At 34.2% G+C, this 16,405-nt stretch overlaps 3 protein-coding genes across 3 annotated transcripts; 2 read left to right on the plus strand and 1 right to left on the minus strand.

Annotated features, from left to right (window-relative positions):
- Positions 1-2,138: 2,138 nt before the first annotated feature.
- On the plus strand, positions 2,139-6,978 carry LOC100808324 (hexokinase-1). Its single transcript, XM_003530445.4, has 9 exons — positions 2,139-2,656; positions 3,451-3,601; positions 3,679-3,861; positions 4,189-4,263; positions 4,459-4,614; positions 4,713-4,811; positions 4,886-5,016; positions 5,970-6,051; positions 6,315-6,978. Exons 1-9 carry the CDS (start codon positions 2,385-2,387, stop codon positions 6,660-6,662), a joined length of 1,497 nt encoding a protein of 498 aa, XP_003530493.1. The 5' UTR covers positions 2,139-2,384; the 3' UTR covers positions 6,663-6,978.
- Positions 6,979-7,638: 660 nt separating this feature from the next.
- On the minus strand, positions 7,639-8,927 carry LOC100782678 (probable 3-hydroxyisobutyrate dehydrogenase-like 1, mitochondrial). The gene has a single exon (XM_003530488.5). The coding sequence runs from the start codon at positions 8,855-8,857 to the stop codon at positions 7,847-7,849; it is 1,011 nt and encodes a 336-aa protein (XP_003530536.2). The 5' UTR covers positions 8,858-8,927; the 3' UTR covers positions 7,639-7,846.
- An 851-nt stretch (positions 8,928-9,778) lies between these two features.
- LOC100802486 (uncharacterized tRNA/rRNA methyltransferase slr0955) lies at positions 9,779-11,968 on the plus strand. Its single transcript, XM_003532425.4, has one exon. The coding sequence runs from the start codon at positions 9,968-9,970 to the stop codon at positions 11,639-11,641; it is 1,674 nt and encodes a 557-aa protein (XP_003532473.1). The 5' UTR covers positions 9,779-9,967; the 3' UTR covers positions 11,642-11,968.
- Positions 11,969-16,405: the final 4,437 nt, after the last annotated feature.

A 16,405-nucleotide genomic window follows, 5' to 3' on the forward strand; every position in this document is an offset into this window, starting at 1 on the left:
TTGATTTTTTTTTTTTTAAATGTCTGAATGAAAACGATCTGTATGTTATGCCATAAAATAATAATAATAATTTGATATGTCTCTTTATTTTTCAAATAAAAAACAATGGAAGGGAAATTTGACAAAACACAAGACGATGAAAGCACCAACATGTTGTAAATAACACACATGGTTAGATATGAGATCAGCAAAAAAAACACATGGTTAGATATTCAATTTTCTGATCTATGTATATAAAAAGATCATTTGTTAAGAAATATTGTTTCCTTAAATAATTTTCTTTTCTGACATCTCAAAAGATTGCTTTCTTGCTCTACCTAAAATTCAAAAGCAAATCAGGGATTTTTTTTTTTTTTTTGCATGCCCCACTGAACGCAAATATTTGGTTACACTTACAATCAAAACCTGATTGCACCCAACATGCGGAGAATCAAGCCTAATGATAGATAACCATAACCTACTAAGTATACCAATGGAATATTTTTAATTGTTTCTATTTTGTGCATGATTTTTTTTATACGCAAACTTCAACAATTATTATTATCTAATTTTGCGAGTCACAAAAATATATAATCGGGTGTAGCTGATTCAGAATTTTCTCTATATTTATTTATATATAAAAACTATCTGACCAACATTTTGATATTAACAAGTGTCAACATTTTATACAACACCGGCTACAGTTTTTTTTTCCTTCCTTTCTTATTCTCTCTCCTCTTTGTGCTACACACGGCAACTGTTCTAATTTCTTTTGAAAATTTAGCCATATCCAGAGCTAATATAATACAACACTATCAATTATCTCACCAAACAAATGCCAACATAATATAACTACTCGCTCGATTTTTATATATAATACTCCGTTATCTAATTTATTAAGATTAAAAAAATATTAATTTAATTAATAATAATAATTTTATCTTAAATTTATAGTCTTTTTAAAAATTATTCTTGTAATTAATATTTATTTATTTTCTAATTATTTATCAATTCACTCTCTCTATTCTTTAAATTAAAAATATGTCTAGTTTAAAAATAATTAATGCAAAAATATTATAAATTAAATTTTATAAAAAAATAAACATAATTTTAGACTTGAGTCCTATATAAAAATAAAAAACAAATGAAGTATATAACTAATTGACTACAAGTACAGCGTTTTATGCCTCGACCAAATTATCACTATATATTTGCATTGCTTAAATAAATTTAGTTCTTTTTATTTATTTTTTTAATCTTTTTTTAAAATTGTTTTTATAAGTTTCAAACCTTTCATTTCACCCTAAAAAACATGTTTAATGAAAATGTTTACATGAATTGTTTAACTCTAACTCTAAGTAAGATTGTTTAATATTTTTTCCCACTTGAACATATGATATGATGTTACTTAACAAATTTATATCATAAATATAATATTTTTTAAGCATTATAGACCCACAAAATTAAAGTAATAACTTATTTTAACAACCTTAAAATTAGAGTAAATTTCATATAAAATATTTAAATTTATATAAAATGGTAAGATCCCAAAAAATATGATAAACAATTATGAATCATAAATGTTCAAAAATAAATTTTATTTTAATTCATATCATCAAATTCTCTTTAAATATCTGCATAAAATAAAATTCTCTTTAAAAATATTAATTTGTTAATATTAAGATAATATGTCATGTAAACAAAAATGATATCATAATGATATTATCATTATCACTTTATTAATACAAAAATATTAAATTATTAATGTCACATCAATAATTATATATCTTTAGTGTTATCTTATAAATACAATAGAAGAACTTGAAATTAAAAAAAATTACAAGAATAAAATATGAAAAAAATACATAGACCAAAAGAAAAATGTGACAGTTTTACGTGCACGAAATTACTAAGTCTTAAATAAAATATATAAATTTAATTAAAAATTAATATAAATTTAATAATCATGCATTTTTTTTGTTCAACTTGTGCTTGTTTGAAATTATTTGTATTTTACCATTTTTTGTTATAATTCTAATCTATCCGACCGAAAAGCATATTTTTACACCGATTTAGTCCTAATGAAATAAAGGTAATTTCCATTTTGGTTTGGGCATTATGTAAATTTCTATTTAAAGGCCTAAAATATATTTTCCAATATTTTGGTGTTTTAATAGTATCTGCTGTGTCTGTCAGTCCCATTTCATTTCACCTCTCTTTCCTAACCCCCAACGCCACGCCACTGTCACTTTCTTTCTCTCACAAATCACAATGTGCTCCGATAACTACAATCTTTCAATTCCCCATTAATTAAAATCAAAATCAAAATCTAATCTGGGTTTCTCCCATCAGAGGACAAAGCTTCCGACTTTGCGGGATTCGTTCGTATTTGTTTCAGTGCTGTGATGGGGAAGGTCGCGGTGGGAGCTGCCGTTGTCTGCGCCGCCGCCGTATGCGCTGCGGCGGCGCTGGTGGTGCGCCACCGCATGATTAGTTCCCGGAAGTGGAGTCGCGCCATGGCGATACTGAAGGAGTTTGAGGAGAAGTGTGGCACCCCAATTGTGAAGCTAAGACAAGTGGCTGATGCCATGGATGTTGAGATGCACGCGGGTCTCGCATCTGAAGGTGGTAGCAAGCTCAATATGTTGATTAGTTTTGTCGATAATCTCCCAACTGGGTTCGTAGATTTATCTCTTCTTTTTTCCATTCGTTAGCTTTTCAATATTAATATTTTTTATTTGGAAAAAATGAGACATAATTGTTTGGGACACTTGAGGATCAGGATGTCCCGGATTTGTGGACTGACCGTTTGCCCTGCTCTCTCGAACGTTGATCTTGTTGTTTTATTTGACATTTTTAATGAATTTTTGTTTTTGTTTTTTTGTCCGTATTGTTTATTTTATGTTCCTGAATTCTGAAATTCTGGTATGATTGATGTACAGGATAAATTAGATCAGTAGTTGGCTTCGTTATATACCTTTTTGCCCCATTTTCAAACTATTTTTTTTATGTAATTCAGTAAATGTTTATATACATTACCTCCATTATGATTATATCGAAAAAAAGATTAGAGATTTTTGTTTATCAAAATCTGGGGTTTTGAATCTCGAATGTGATCTGTCTGGTATGATCGTTCAAATGATACTATTTTTTAGCACTTCAGAAGTCACGTGATTAAATTGGAGGAGATTACTTGCAAATCATTCATGGTAATAAAACTATCCACTTGTAAATGGTTCTGTCCCTCTGGAGTATAACGGTTTATTCCTAAAGCATTTGATTGTTTATATTGTGTTTTGAATAATCCGCTGTCAAGATGCAGAGAGAGCAAGTATGTATGATTAAGTATTACACTGTGATTGTATTTATATTGATGATAACAAAATTATAAATATTTAGAAATATGAACTTGTAATTCTAAAATATTTCTTCTGTGTTGAGTCATTCTTCACCTTGTTCCATTATTTACAGGGATGAGGAAGGCCTCTATTATGCATTGGATCTTGGCGGCACAAACTTCCGTGTCCTTCGTGTACATTTAGGGGGGAAAGACAAAGGTGTTATCGGCCAGGAGTTTGAAGAAGTTTCAATTCCTCCAAATTTGATGACTGGCTCTTCAGATGTAAGTGTGTTATGGGAAAATCTATCAAAGTATTAAGCCTGCCTACACTTTGATATATGTTTGTTATGTTGTTACAGGCATTGTTCGATTTTATAGCAGCAGCTCTTGCAAAGTTTGTTGGTTCAGAACCTGAAGGTTTTCATCCTCCCCCTGGAAGACAAAGAGAACTGGGTTTTACATTCTCATTCCCAGTGAGGCAAACATCGATTGCATCTGGGACTCTAATAAAGTGGACTAAAGGTTTCAATATTGAAGATGCGGTAATTCTTGTTAACCTGATTAGATTACATTCAATTTTATTTGTGCAACCATTTTTTCTTCTCGTCATTTATCTTGATTGCTCTGTCATGTATTGTTCACAAACTCACTTTGAGTCTCTCGATTTCACACAGACACTACCACACTATTGTCGTGTTAAATTGTAAGTCCAGTCATTGCAATGTTTACCTTATTATGGTTCAAAATTGTATCATAGTCATAGGATCTCTTTCTGTTTTCAAAGAGAACACTCTTCTACTAGGTTTCTCTTTGTTTCTCAGACATTCGTTGACTCAGCATGGTAATCTGACTTCATGGTTTGTTTGTAGGTTGGTGAAGATGTGGTGGGAGAACTAACCAAGTCCATGGAAAAAATTGGCCTGGATATGCGCGTTGCTGCTCTAGTCAGTCTCACTCTCCTCTCTTTTGGATTTCTTTATTTTTTATAGCCAGGATTTGAGCATGATGGTTTCCAGTTTGTGTCTGACAGAAATTTGGAGTTATAAGGTTTTAGTGTTGGTTTTTATATATTTTAAGTAATTATTGTTTGCTAAGTATCTTAAACTGGAAATGAAATGTAACTTGGTGATTTGATGTAGGTTAATGATACCATTGGAACATTAGCTGGAGGCAGATTCTACAATCAGGATGTCATTGCTGCTGTGATTCTTGGTACTGGGACAAATGCAGCATATGTAGAACGAGCACATGCTATTCCAAAATGGCATGGGCTTATACCAAAATCAGGAGATATGGTAAGTAGGTTATGAATATGTGTGAGACTTAATTTCTTGTGTGATAGAGTTATCCTTATTGTGATACAAAGCATGCTGATTACTTCTAAATATTATAGGTTATAAACATGGAGTGGGGTAATTTCCGATCATCACATCTTCCTCTAACAGAATATGATCTAGCTCTGGATGCTCAGAGCTTAAACCCTGGAGAACAGGTAATAATCATCTACTATATTTATTTGTTTAATCGACCTATCTAACTCTAACAATATTCCACTATGATTCACAGATTTTTGAGAAATTGATTTCTGGCATGTATTTGGGGGAAGTTGTAAGGAGAGCTTTATTGAAGATGGCCGAAGAAGCTGACTTTTTTGGCGATACTGTTCCCCCCAAATTGAAAGTTCCTTTCATACTTAGGTATGATAATATATTAACTTATACCACCAAATATAGTTGTTAACAGTGTGCTGCTGTAGCAGTATGGAGTGACCAGAGGCTGCTATTCTAGACTCTAGTTGAGCATTTTTGTGTAGCGGGAGTTGCAGCTGCAAATGGCTGCTATCCCAAAATTCATTGTCATTATGGCTACTAGTGTTGATGGAGGAAAATCCTCTCATTATTCCTGTTATTGTGGGACACTGGTTCTGTTTTTTTTTTTTTTCTGTATATATATTTCAGTCTTTATTTGAGAGATAAGGAGAGACCCAATCTTTTGCTGTCGCGGGAAGTTTAGAACGAACATAAGACCAAACAGCAGTGCTGGTGAAGAGCACCTCTGTTTCTGGCAAACCCACAGATCAGGTGTCGCTTTCAACTTTCCACTGAACCCTTACCCTTGTTCCTCCCTTTTGTTCTGGTCTCGCCTACATAGCTTTGTCCCTTTCTCTCCAGTAGCACTCTCTGTTCTCTGTCTAACAGATTGAAACAGGTGTTTCATTTTTTTCTGTCCTTTTTTCCCATGTCTTCTTAGGGTCGGTTTGGTAGACATGATAGGCTAAGTGAGTAAACTTATTGAATAAGTGCTTATGTATAAGTTGTTTCTATAATGGATTAGAAAATAAGGTGAAGTTTTTTTCAGATAAGTTTTTTTCTTAAGCTATTGGTGTTACTTTTTCATCCAAAATTGGGACAAAAGTTTTTGATAATAATGGAAGACAAATGGTGGCCTTTTCATTTTCAGCTCTTTCTTTGTATTCTCATACCAATCAATCCTAAAATTGGTATTCACTTCTCATTTTCATTTTTATTCCCTAGTTTACACTATGCTTATGCTACCTATTTTACCCTTGTTGGGTTGTATAAACCTTCATTTGAACACATTACCTTTTGTTGAAATAGAGCTTTTGGAGTTCTGACATAATTTTCTTTAGGACGCCTGACATGTCAGCCATGCACCATGACACAAGTTCTGATCTGAAAGTGGTTGGAAACAAGTTAAAGGATATATTAGAGGTATGCATGCTCTTCTGCCCATGTTGAAATATGACTATCATGTCTCACATCATCGTATAAATTGCTTTTCCTTGAATTGGTTGAGGGGGCGGAAATTATGATGATAAGATAAACTAAACTACCTATTGTTTGTCATCTGTCATTTATAATAAAAAGCTTTTTTTTCTGATTATGTTAAGGGCAATAAAAAGTGGTGTTTCTGACTCCCCTCCCCCCCAAAAGGAAATATATAGGTTATTCTTACGGCCTTCCTTTTTTGTCAGATCTCAAACACATCCCTTAAAATGAGGAAGATCGTTGTTGAACTGTGTGACATTGTTGCTACTCGCGGAGCTCGGCTTGCTGCTGCTGGTATTTTGGGCATCCTTAAGAAAATAGGAAGAGACACAGTTAAGGTTGGGGAGAAGCAAAAGTCAGTGATAGCGTTGGATGGGGGGTTGTTTGAACACTACACCAAATTTAGAGAATGCTTGGAGAGTGCACTGAAGGAATTGCTGGGAGATGAGGCTGCTGAGACCATTGTCATTGAGCATGCTAATGATGGCTCTGGCATTGGTGCAGCCCTCCTGGCAGCTTCTCACTCCCAATATTTGGGAGTGGAGGAGTCTTAAATTTTATTGCCAAACAAGGGAAAGACGTGTAATACTAGTTTCATTTTTTGCATAGGTGGTAGATCAACACATTGAAGCAATGGTGCCTTGCAGCTGGTGACTGGGGGGGCATTCATTATTTTGGTTTCAGTGTTTGTTTCTCCTTCGTTAAGGAATAATATCAAAGATATAAACTTCATCTTGAGTGACTAGACACCTTTTGCGGAATGTAGCCAACGAGAATAAAGCAGGACTTAATGTATTGACAAGCCTAAATTTGTTTTTATTTCAAAGCTTTTCTGAGTTATCAATGAAGACTAAAGCATTGTTTCTGTTATTGTTGTTGTTGCAGTCATTTGCATGACTTAGAAACCCTCCATTTTGATTACCCTGTCTGAAACATAATGAAACTTGATTATTATATGGGTGATTGAATGGATGTTTTCTTATTCTTTTCTAGATGACGAGCAAAGTAAACATATTTTTTGGTAATTGCCATGAGAGGAGAGGGTGAATTACAGTGTATTTTATTATAATTGCCACATTTATGAAAATAAATAAATGACAGACTTCAAACTTAATGTTGAAAGTTTTTGCAGTTTCTAAGGATGAAGAGCAAAGAGGTTAAATTGAGGTAGTAAAGACTATTGCGTATTGTTCCTAAAGAAATGAGGGTATATAAGTTGTTGTTAGAGCCAGGTTTATCTATTGTACCGAATAAATTAATTTTTCTGGAATCTCATAACTTAGGCTATGCAGGAAAAACTCATTGAAAGATGAAAAACTAGTTGTCACTAAAAGTTGATAGCTGAAAATTGTTAAGTTAGGTTATTAAAGAAAATTACATTGTTAAGCTGGTAGCTGGGTAGGACTGATATTCATTTTGTAAATAGGTAGGAAGCATTTTGAATAGCCTCAGGCTTAACATAAATGAAAAAACTCGAAAGCTTTTAAACAAAATTTCCATAATTTTTCCCATTTAGAAATTGGGCGTTCGTTCACTGAACAAGTTCTCCATTCATAATATTAGGTGTCTAGATTACATCACCAATAATATAAAAAAGACACTGCTCATTGCAATAATCAGCTTCGGGATTGAAAGTTTTTATTATGCGATACGATTCTGTAGACTGCATAGCAATGGCAGGGAAGTAAAGTAAAGTAGACGATGATGGATACAATACAAAGCATGTTTAAAATTTTCTTCAGGTATTGGAGGGAGGAAGTGTAACATTGTTGAGTCGCTCTAGGACCAAAATAAGAGCCTGAGTACCCAAATTACCTTCCCCATGAGCCCTAAGCGACACATAAAGCTGTTGCGCCAGAGCCAAGCCAGGCAAAGCAATCCCCATATTCTGACACTCCTTCAAGCAAATCCCCAAATCCTTAACAAAGTGGTTTACGAAGAACCCCGGATCCAAATCCCTATTCAAGATTCTCTTTCCGTACAAATCAAGCGACTTGGAACCGGCCGCGCCGGTGGAAATTGCGTCCAGGTACAACCCCACATCCAGCCCCGCCTTGTGCGCGTACACCATCCCCTCCACCAGCCCCACCATCGTCGAAGCTATCGTCACCTGATTCGCCAGCTTCGCGAATTGCCCCTTCCCACTCCCTCCCATGTACTTCACTTTCCCCAAATGAGAAAACAACGGTTCCAGACGCTTCACCGTCGCTTCTTCCCCTCCGGCGAAGATAGCTAGGGTTCCGTTCTTCGCGCCGCGGTCTCCGCCGGATACTGGGGCGTCGATTGAGTGGCAGCCTTTGGCGGCGGCGGCGGCGGCGATTTCGGTGGCGAGGGAGGGCTCGGAGGTTGTCATGTCGACGAGGACGCCGCCGGGGCGGAGGGCGGAGAGGGCACCGGAGGAGGGGTGGAGGAGGACGGAGCGGACATCGGAGGGGTAGCCGACGATGGTGAAGACGACGTCGGAGTTGGCGGCGACGGCGTGAGGGGAGGGGGCGAAGTGGGCTCCGAGGTCGAGGAGGGGCTGGGCCTTGGAGGGGGTGCGGTTGAAGACGGTGAGGGTGTAGCCGGCACGGATGAGGTGGGCGCACATGGACTGGCCCATGACGCCGGTGCCGATCCAGCCCACGCGCGTGTTGGATGAGCTTATTATGGGCTCCGCCGCAGCCATGAAGTGGCGTACGATGGAAGTGTGGATGCGGCGGTGGAGTGAGCGGAGAGTTTGCAACGGAGAGTGAGAGGGTAGAGGCATATCTCGTCTTCTGTTTGCCACATATATATATCAGTAATATTTTCTCCTCCGATTATCCTGTTGTGTAACTTGTGTTACGAATTTCAATTTTATTTTTATTTATTAATTAAATAAGAGAAGTTGGTTTGAGTTGTACTCACCCACGAGAAAAGTATTGCTTGCAATTAAAATAGAGAAGTATATAAAATAAAAATATCATTTTTAAATTATAGGAATTAAAATATAAATTATAAAAATTAAAAAATATTTTTTACGAGATTAAAGAAAAACTAAAATATAAATTAAAAAAATTAAAAAAATCACTTTCAAATTATAAAGATTAAAAAAATAAAAAATAATAAAACTATAGAAATAAAATGAGTAATTTAATTAATAAAAAAATAATTATGCATGATATAAAAAGTTTTATAAAATTATTTAATTATAATAATAATTTTTTAATTTTTAAAATATTTATTTTAAAATAATTAAAATAATATTTTATAATTTAACAATAATATAAAATTATTTTATACAATTCTTATTCCTCCATAGATATTAAACTCTAATTAAAATTCAAGTTTCATGATTATTTTACAAGAGACTGGCCACTAAAATAAATTAAAAAATATATATTTGTAAGAATTAAAATGAGTTAAAAAATATGTGTAAAGATTAAAAAAATAAAAATTGCACAATTATAAGCATTACATAAATAATTAAACCAATTTTCTCTCTCCATATATTAACGTTACCATATCAAATGAAAATCCAAATTCCTAGTGTTAAAATATCATCACACGTTTGAACATAAAAGAAAAAAAATCATTATTGTTTAAGGTGCTAAAAAAATATTCAGTCAAAAAATATTATTACTGACATTAGAAGAAAGTAAAACGATGTCGTATAATGACATCCGAAAAGCTCTTAACAAATCGCCGCTTGTAGTCTCTGTCTGCCCTAATTTCGCAATGCCCATCAACGTAACGAGGATAAGACATTTTCATTTTGAAGACTTCACAGTACTTTTTCCTTAATTCAGTTTTCACATGGTTGTTCCTTCCTCAATCCATTGCATCAAGACTTTATATTCTTCTCTGGGTTTCCATTTTGAAGACTTCATAGTTCTCAATGTATACCAATATCTCCAAAGCCCAGGCATTTCCTCTCGCCGCTAAAATATCTTCGCAACCCAAATGCTTCACTTCACCCCTCGCCTTAAAGTTCCCATCTTTACCACTTGCTTCTCATCGAAACCCCATGTTAAAAACCCCCACTTCACATAAATTTGGAACCTTGGAAATGGGGAAATTAGCAAATCCCCACGGGTTGATGCTACAAATTGCTAGGAGATATTGTAGTGCAAGAAGTACTGAAAAGCAACTTCCTTGGTTAGAAGTCGCTAATGAGGTTAAGGAAGAAGGTAAGGTGATGCAGAAAGCAAAAACGACTAGGATAAGTGGTTCTTTTCCCGAGGGCTCTGCAAAGAAGATGAGTAGTAAGTCCTCTTGGGAACAATCCATTGAAAGGTTAGATAAAAGTCATAAAACAGAAGTTCCTGAATCTAAGCTGAGATCAGCAGCAGCAAAATTTTCTATGAAAGGTGGTGTTTCAGCTACTGCTAGTAAGGAAAGGAAGGGTGGATTGGTTGAGAAGGTGGGACAGCTCAGAAGTGATTATGGTAAAAGGTATGTGAAGTTTGATGATAATGATGAAGAAGGAGTTGATGATGAAATGGAGGAGGAGATGGATGATCCAAGGTGGTATAACATAAAGAATAAGTTCAAGGGGATGGTGGGGGCAAAAGTTGGAATGGAGAGACCTGAGGTTCGAAGATGGAATAAGCAGGATAACTGGGGTAGAAAGACATTGAAAGAGGCCAGTGAATCCACTGTGCCTAAGATTGTTGGTGAGGGAATCTATGGGGTTGGTCCAGTTTTGGCTGCATTGTCAGCTGATCGAAGGGAATTCTATGCATTGTATGTTCAAGAAGGATTGGATTTGAGTGGCAACAATAGGAAGAAGAAGGACAAGAAAGGGTTTGAGAGAGTTCTGAAGATTGCTGAAAAGCTTGGTTTGAGTGTAAAAGAAGCATCAAAACATGATCTGAATATGGTGGCTGATAACCGTCCCCATCAGGGTTTGGTTTTAGACGCTTCACAGCTAGAGATGGTGAAAGTAAATGAACTGGATCCTGTTTCTATTGATGAAGGGAAGGGTTCCCTTTGGGTAGCCTTGGATGAGGTTACTGATCCTCAGAATTTGGGGGCAATAATTAGGTCTGCATATTTTTTTGGAGCTTCTGGGGTGGTGTTATGTGCCAAGAATTCAGCCCCATTGAGTGGTGTTGTGAGCAAAGCAAGTGCGGGATCACTTGAATTAATGGAACTTAGATATTGCAAGAATATGATGCAATTCTTAGTGTCTTCAGCTGAAAATGGTTGGCGAGTTCTTGGGGGCTCTGTCTCCTCCAAAGCTATTGCTTTGGATGAGGTTGTGCCTGGTCCACCGACCATTCTTGTTTTAGGTAGCGAGGGCACTGGTTTAAGACCATTGGTGGAGAGATCATGTACTCAGTTAGTTAGGATTCCTGGGAACATTCATTTTGACTCAAGTACTAGTGAATTGGATGGTGAAAGTAGTGGTTTAAATTCCCAGAGCTCTGGTAAAGAGTTCCTCTCATTTTTGGCCGTGGAAAGCTTAAATGTTAGTGTTGCAGCAGGTGTGCTTATTCACCACTTAATTGGGAAAAAGTTGGTAGATTCATTTCCAGAGGAGCATAAACAGATTGACATGTCTGAGTGAGACTGCATCGCCTCAATTTATTTAGTCTGATCTCAAATAGTGTTTGTTGATGGAGCACAGTTTTTATTCCTTTGAAGTGTAGTTTGTTCTTCTTTATCAATTTATCATGTAATCAGTTTACTATCATATGTTAGTAAGTTGGTCTGTGCAACTCAGGAGTCAGTTCACAGTTGTGACAGCAATTTCAAATGAAAGAGAATTGATCTCTTTAAATTACAAGTCAAGGCTTCTTTTGGTTATCACATTGAAGTTGCATTAGTTTATGGATTTATATTTTTAACTGGAATTGTATTGTTTTAAGTTTCAGATGTGATTTTTTTGTTATAACTTGGCTTTTTGAAAATTGAAAGCCAGAATTGCTTTTAATTGTTATTTAGTTTAATGCGGTTACTATGTCTATGTGCTAAAGTTCATGAGATGGTTGTTTCTTGTACTGAATTTTGTCCATTGCCTCCATATAACATGAAATTGGTGGCCTTGACAAGTGACAACATCTAATGGGGTCTAATTGCATTTTACCTGTTTAGCTTTTGTTTCTACTTCAAGTTTGTAGTTCTGAAGGAATTTTGGCTTATACATGTTTTTCTGCATTGGTTGCTTTCTTTATATTGGTTCCAAAATGTATCTTTCTCATTGTTGATTTAATGATGCAAAATAGGGTGACAGGTTGAAATTTCAGACACACCCACACCCACTGTTAACCTGGGATCTTTAGAACTGAAATTATAGAGCACAGAGATAGAGAATAGGAATCAAAATAGTTTTATTGTATTGAAATCAGGAGATGACTCTTCTCAAGGCCAATCCCCTTCTCCACTGAGCACCACTGCTCAAGGTTCAACTCGACAAATGTCTTAACTAGCTTCCCAATTACAACTCTCTACCTATTTATTTGATCATTTCTTCTAACTGACTAACAGAGTAACTGATATCCACTAACTACCTACTCTTCTCTGTCTAGAATAGATCCTTGGCGTCTTATTACATTGTGCCGTTTTTAACATGAAGAAGACTCGGCCCTAACAGCCACCTAGAGTTCCTCACTGTTTCTTGTGGTTACTTAGCTCAATCACCTGGTATCAGAGTCATGTGGCTTCAAGATCTTGTTTGGCGTCTGTTGGGACTTAGGACTGTGGGAAAGGGGTAGTTAATTAGGAGAGTTAGAATATTTGTGAATTGTTAGTTAAAGTGAGTTAGTGACAAATAATAGGAAGACTGGAGGGAAGCGAATTTGTTAAGATCTGTTATCCTTTGTAAATTGAGCATTAGCTCTTTGTGAAGTTAAAACCCTGTGGAGTGTGGAAACCTTGAAACAAAGTTGTCTCTCCTTTGTTCTGTTCTGTTGCAATCTAACAAGAAATGCAATGTTTCTTTCCTTTTCTCTATTCTCTATTCTCTGTTCTAGGTTCCTAACAGTCTCATTGGTGAATGGTGAGGTATCTGAATATGGTGGTTGATAACTGTTGCCACGCAGTTGCAGTTCCAGCAGATTGAGCTTTAGGATACATTGATACATACTAGGCTTTGCATAAATTGCATGATAAATTTCCATGCTTAGGTTTATGGTTTATCCTGAATTCTCTAAAAAAGATACTTTTTTTTTTTTTTGGATTTGTTCTAGCCATATCGTTGATTCATCTCCCTAGCAAGATTGTATGATTTGAAATATTCTTACACATTCTCCTGTTTACTATTAAGTTTGTAAAATTAATCAGAGTGCTTCTTAATATTCTGTATGATCTGAAAGTGGAGTGTAACTTCATTTTAAATTTTTGTAATTCTACAACCAATAAGTTATTGATTCATTGCATACTCCCTTGCAAGAATTGTAAGACCAGAAACACTCGCAGTCTACCATGTTGTCTTCTGTTCAGTGTTAAATTTGAGAAATTTATAATTTATAGATAACGGTGATTGTTAGTATTTTGGAATGATATCATAGTATGACTGAAGCATTACCAATTTTCATTCATGACACTTAAAATAATATAAAAACATCTGCGGTTCTAATTCTCGTCATACTCATCGATTGGGAGTGGGCTGGTGTTTGTGTATGCAAATATTGTGCAAGCTTACTAAATAATAAATATGGTGGCAGTTGATCAAAACCGAAAGGAAATTTCTCTCTCTCTGAGACACACACGTACACAAATGTGACGGCCATAAATATCTTTGGGGGATAATTAGAGGATAGAGTAGGGACAAGGTGACAATGTTCCCTCTGCAATTGCCTCATTATTCAATAATATAGCAGCAAAGCAACCCAGCGGGAAAACACTCTCCTAGTCCTAGATCCCCCTAACAAGGGGATGCTTTGTTTCTTTCCATCCTAGCATTTACCTAGTTTTTATCACCACAAATTTGTAGTTTTTATCGCAACAAGGGGATGAAAACAACTATTTTTTTATCACTACAAATTTGTACTTACAAGTATATGAAAGTGAAGCAGGTTGTTTCCATTCTTTGACTAATATTACTTTTAAAAATTTGAAATAAATGCCTCTTAATCTCTCAATCCCACCAGAAAGTAGCAAAAAAAACATGATTGAGACTAAAACCATTACATGATTGTTGAGTTAGCATAAACTTAAATTCAAGTTGTACAGGTGTTGGTTTTATGTTTTAAATGTGATTTTTTATGTTTTTAATGTGATTGTCAAAAGCTAATAATTATAATTACCTCTCCAATAAGATTTCTCTATTTTTGATGTGTTTCCAAACATCTAGTAATATTGACATTTTAGCAATTCAATTAACATAAATAAATGATTAAATTACTCATTTGGTCCCTATAGTTTCATGATTCTTACTTTTTTAGTTCCTATAGTTTGAAAGTGGTCTTTTTAGTTTCTATAGTTTACATTTTAATTCTCTTTTAGTTAGTTTTAAAAGTGGTCTTTTTAGTTTCTATAACTTCATGATTCTTACTTTTTTAGTCTCTATGGTTCTCAAATGACAGGGACTGAAAAATAATTAAAATGTAAACTATAGGGACTAAAAAGAACACTTTTAAACTAGAGGAACTAAAAAGAATTAAAATGTAAACTATAGGGATTAAAAAGACCACTTTCAAACTATAGGAACTAAAAAAGTAAGAACCATGAAACTATAGGAACCAAATGAGTAATTTAACCTAAATAAATCATAGTGCAAAAGTATTTTGTCCATGTCCTTTTAGTTATGTTTTAGTTCTATTTTTCGTTTTGCAGTAAAAAAGAATTCTATTTTTGGTCTATTATCTTTCTTTTTAACTTGGATTTTCGTTTAATTTCTTTGAAACAATTTTGTTTGAAGCACAATTTAATACTAAATGTTAGCATCTCTCTCAACAAAAAAAAAAAAAATCTTAATTTACTGGTTGTGGATGATTAAATCACTGATGAACATCAATGCTAAATGATGAAATACTTATTTCGCCTTTTTCTTTTCCTACATTTTGAATAACTATTTTTGGATAAAAATCATTTGTATTCCACCTATACATTAAAACCTCAAATAGACCACCATTTAATTAAGAGTAAATTATAATCGTACTTCTTATATTTTTTTCAAATTGCACTCGATATTTCTTCATTTTTTACATTATTTTTATCCCTCTTATGTTAACGTCATTAATTAATGTCAATTGAAATATGTGAACAGACAAAATTGTCCTAATATCTTTGTTACACTCACACCCCCTGTGTTTTTTCCCCTCAAATTATACTCGATATCCCTTCCTTTTTTTACATTACTTTTACTCCACTTCTGTTAATGTCGTCAACTAACTTCAATTGAAATACGTGAGCGGATAAAATTGTCCTAATATCTCTATTAAATACTGAATAACATATTAACAATTTGATTCTATGAATGGACCTTTCTTAAGGCAATAACAATTTATCCTTTAATATTTGACTTTTACTTCATTGTTACTAACACTTAAAGAAAATGTAACTCTTGATTGAGACATTATATCAAACACCTAAAAATAAAAAATAAATATTTTAAAGAAAGAAATTAAAAACATAAATGCAGGAGAAACACTAAAATTTGAAACAAATGAACATATTCAATCAATAGACATTACTAAGAATACGTCCAACAAAAATGCAACAACCAAATGACCCAACACAAAAAAAAAATTGAACTAAAAAAAAGAAAAAAAGATGTTAACATATGCGTATCAACAAAGTGAGTTCACATTTAACAAAAGACTGAGTTCACTTCCAATTAGAGAAAAAAAGAAAAAGAAGGAAGAATGTTAAAATATTTTCAAGTTGAAAATAGTGTTATGTCTTTTATGGAGTTAAGAAGAAGAAAATAAATGTATTTTAGACATAAATTTTCATCAAAAGTCATGTGACCTGTGTCTACTTTTTGTTAAATTATTAAACGGTGTTTAAAAGGGAGAGAATATTAGTGTATTGTGAGCTAAACAATTAAAGTATTTTTTGTAGGATACAAAAAAAGAGGAATATCAAGTGCAATTTGAAAAAAATACAAGAGATATGAGTATAATTTACTCTTTAACTAAAGATGTATTGTGCTCACAATTAGTTGAGAGTATCAATTTTTTTTAAATAAACTCAATATTTTAAAGGATTAGTCCTTAACTCTTGGCTAAGAAATATTGAAGTTAAAATAAAATTGTGCTCACCGGTCTAAATTCATATTATTTATCAATGAAATAGATATTTTGCATGGAGAGTTAGGTTATAAATTGTATAATGATATTTTTTTTTGAAGTGGAATTATATAATAATATTAAGTTTTATTTTCTTA

Source organism: Glycine max, chromosome 8 (genome assembly GCF_000004515.6).
Source record: "Glycine max cultivar Williams 82 chromosome 8, Glycine_max_v4.0, whole genome shotgun sequence".
Classification (NCBI taxonomy): Eukaryota; Viridiplantae; Streptophyta; class Magnoliopsida; order Fabales; family Fabaceae; genus Glycine; species Glycine max.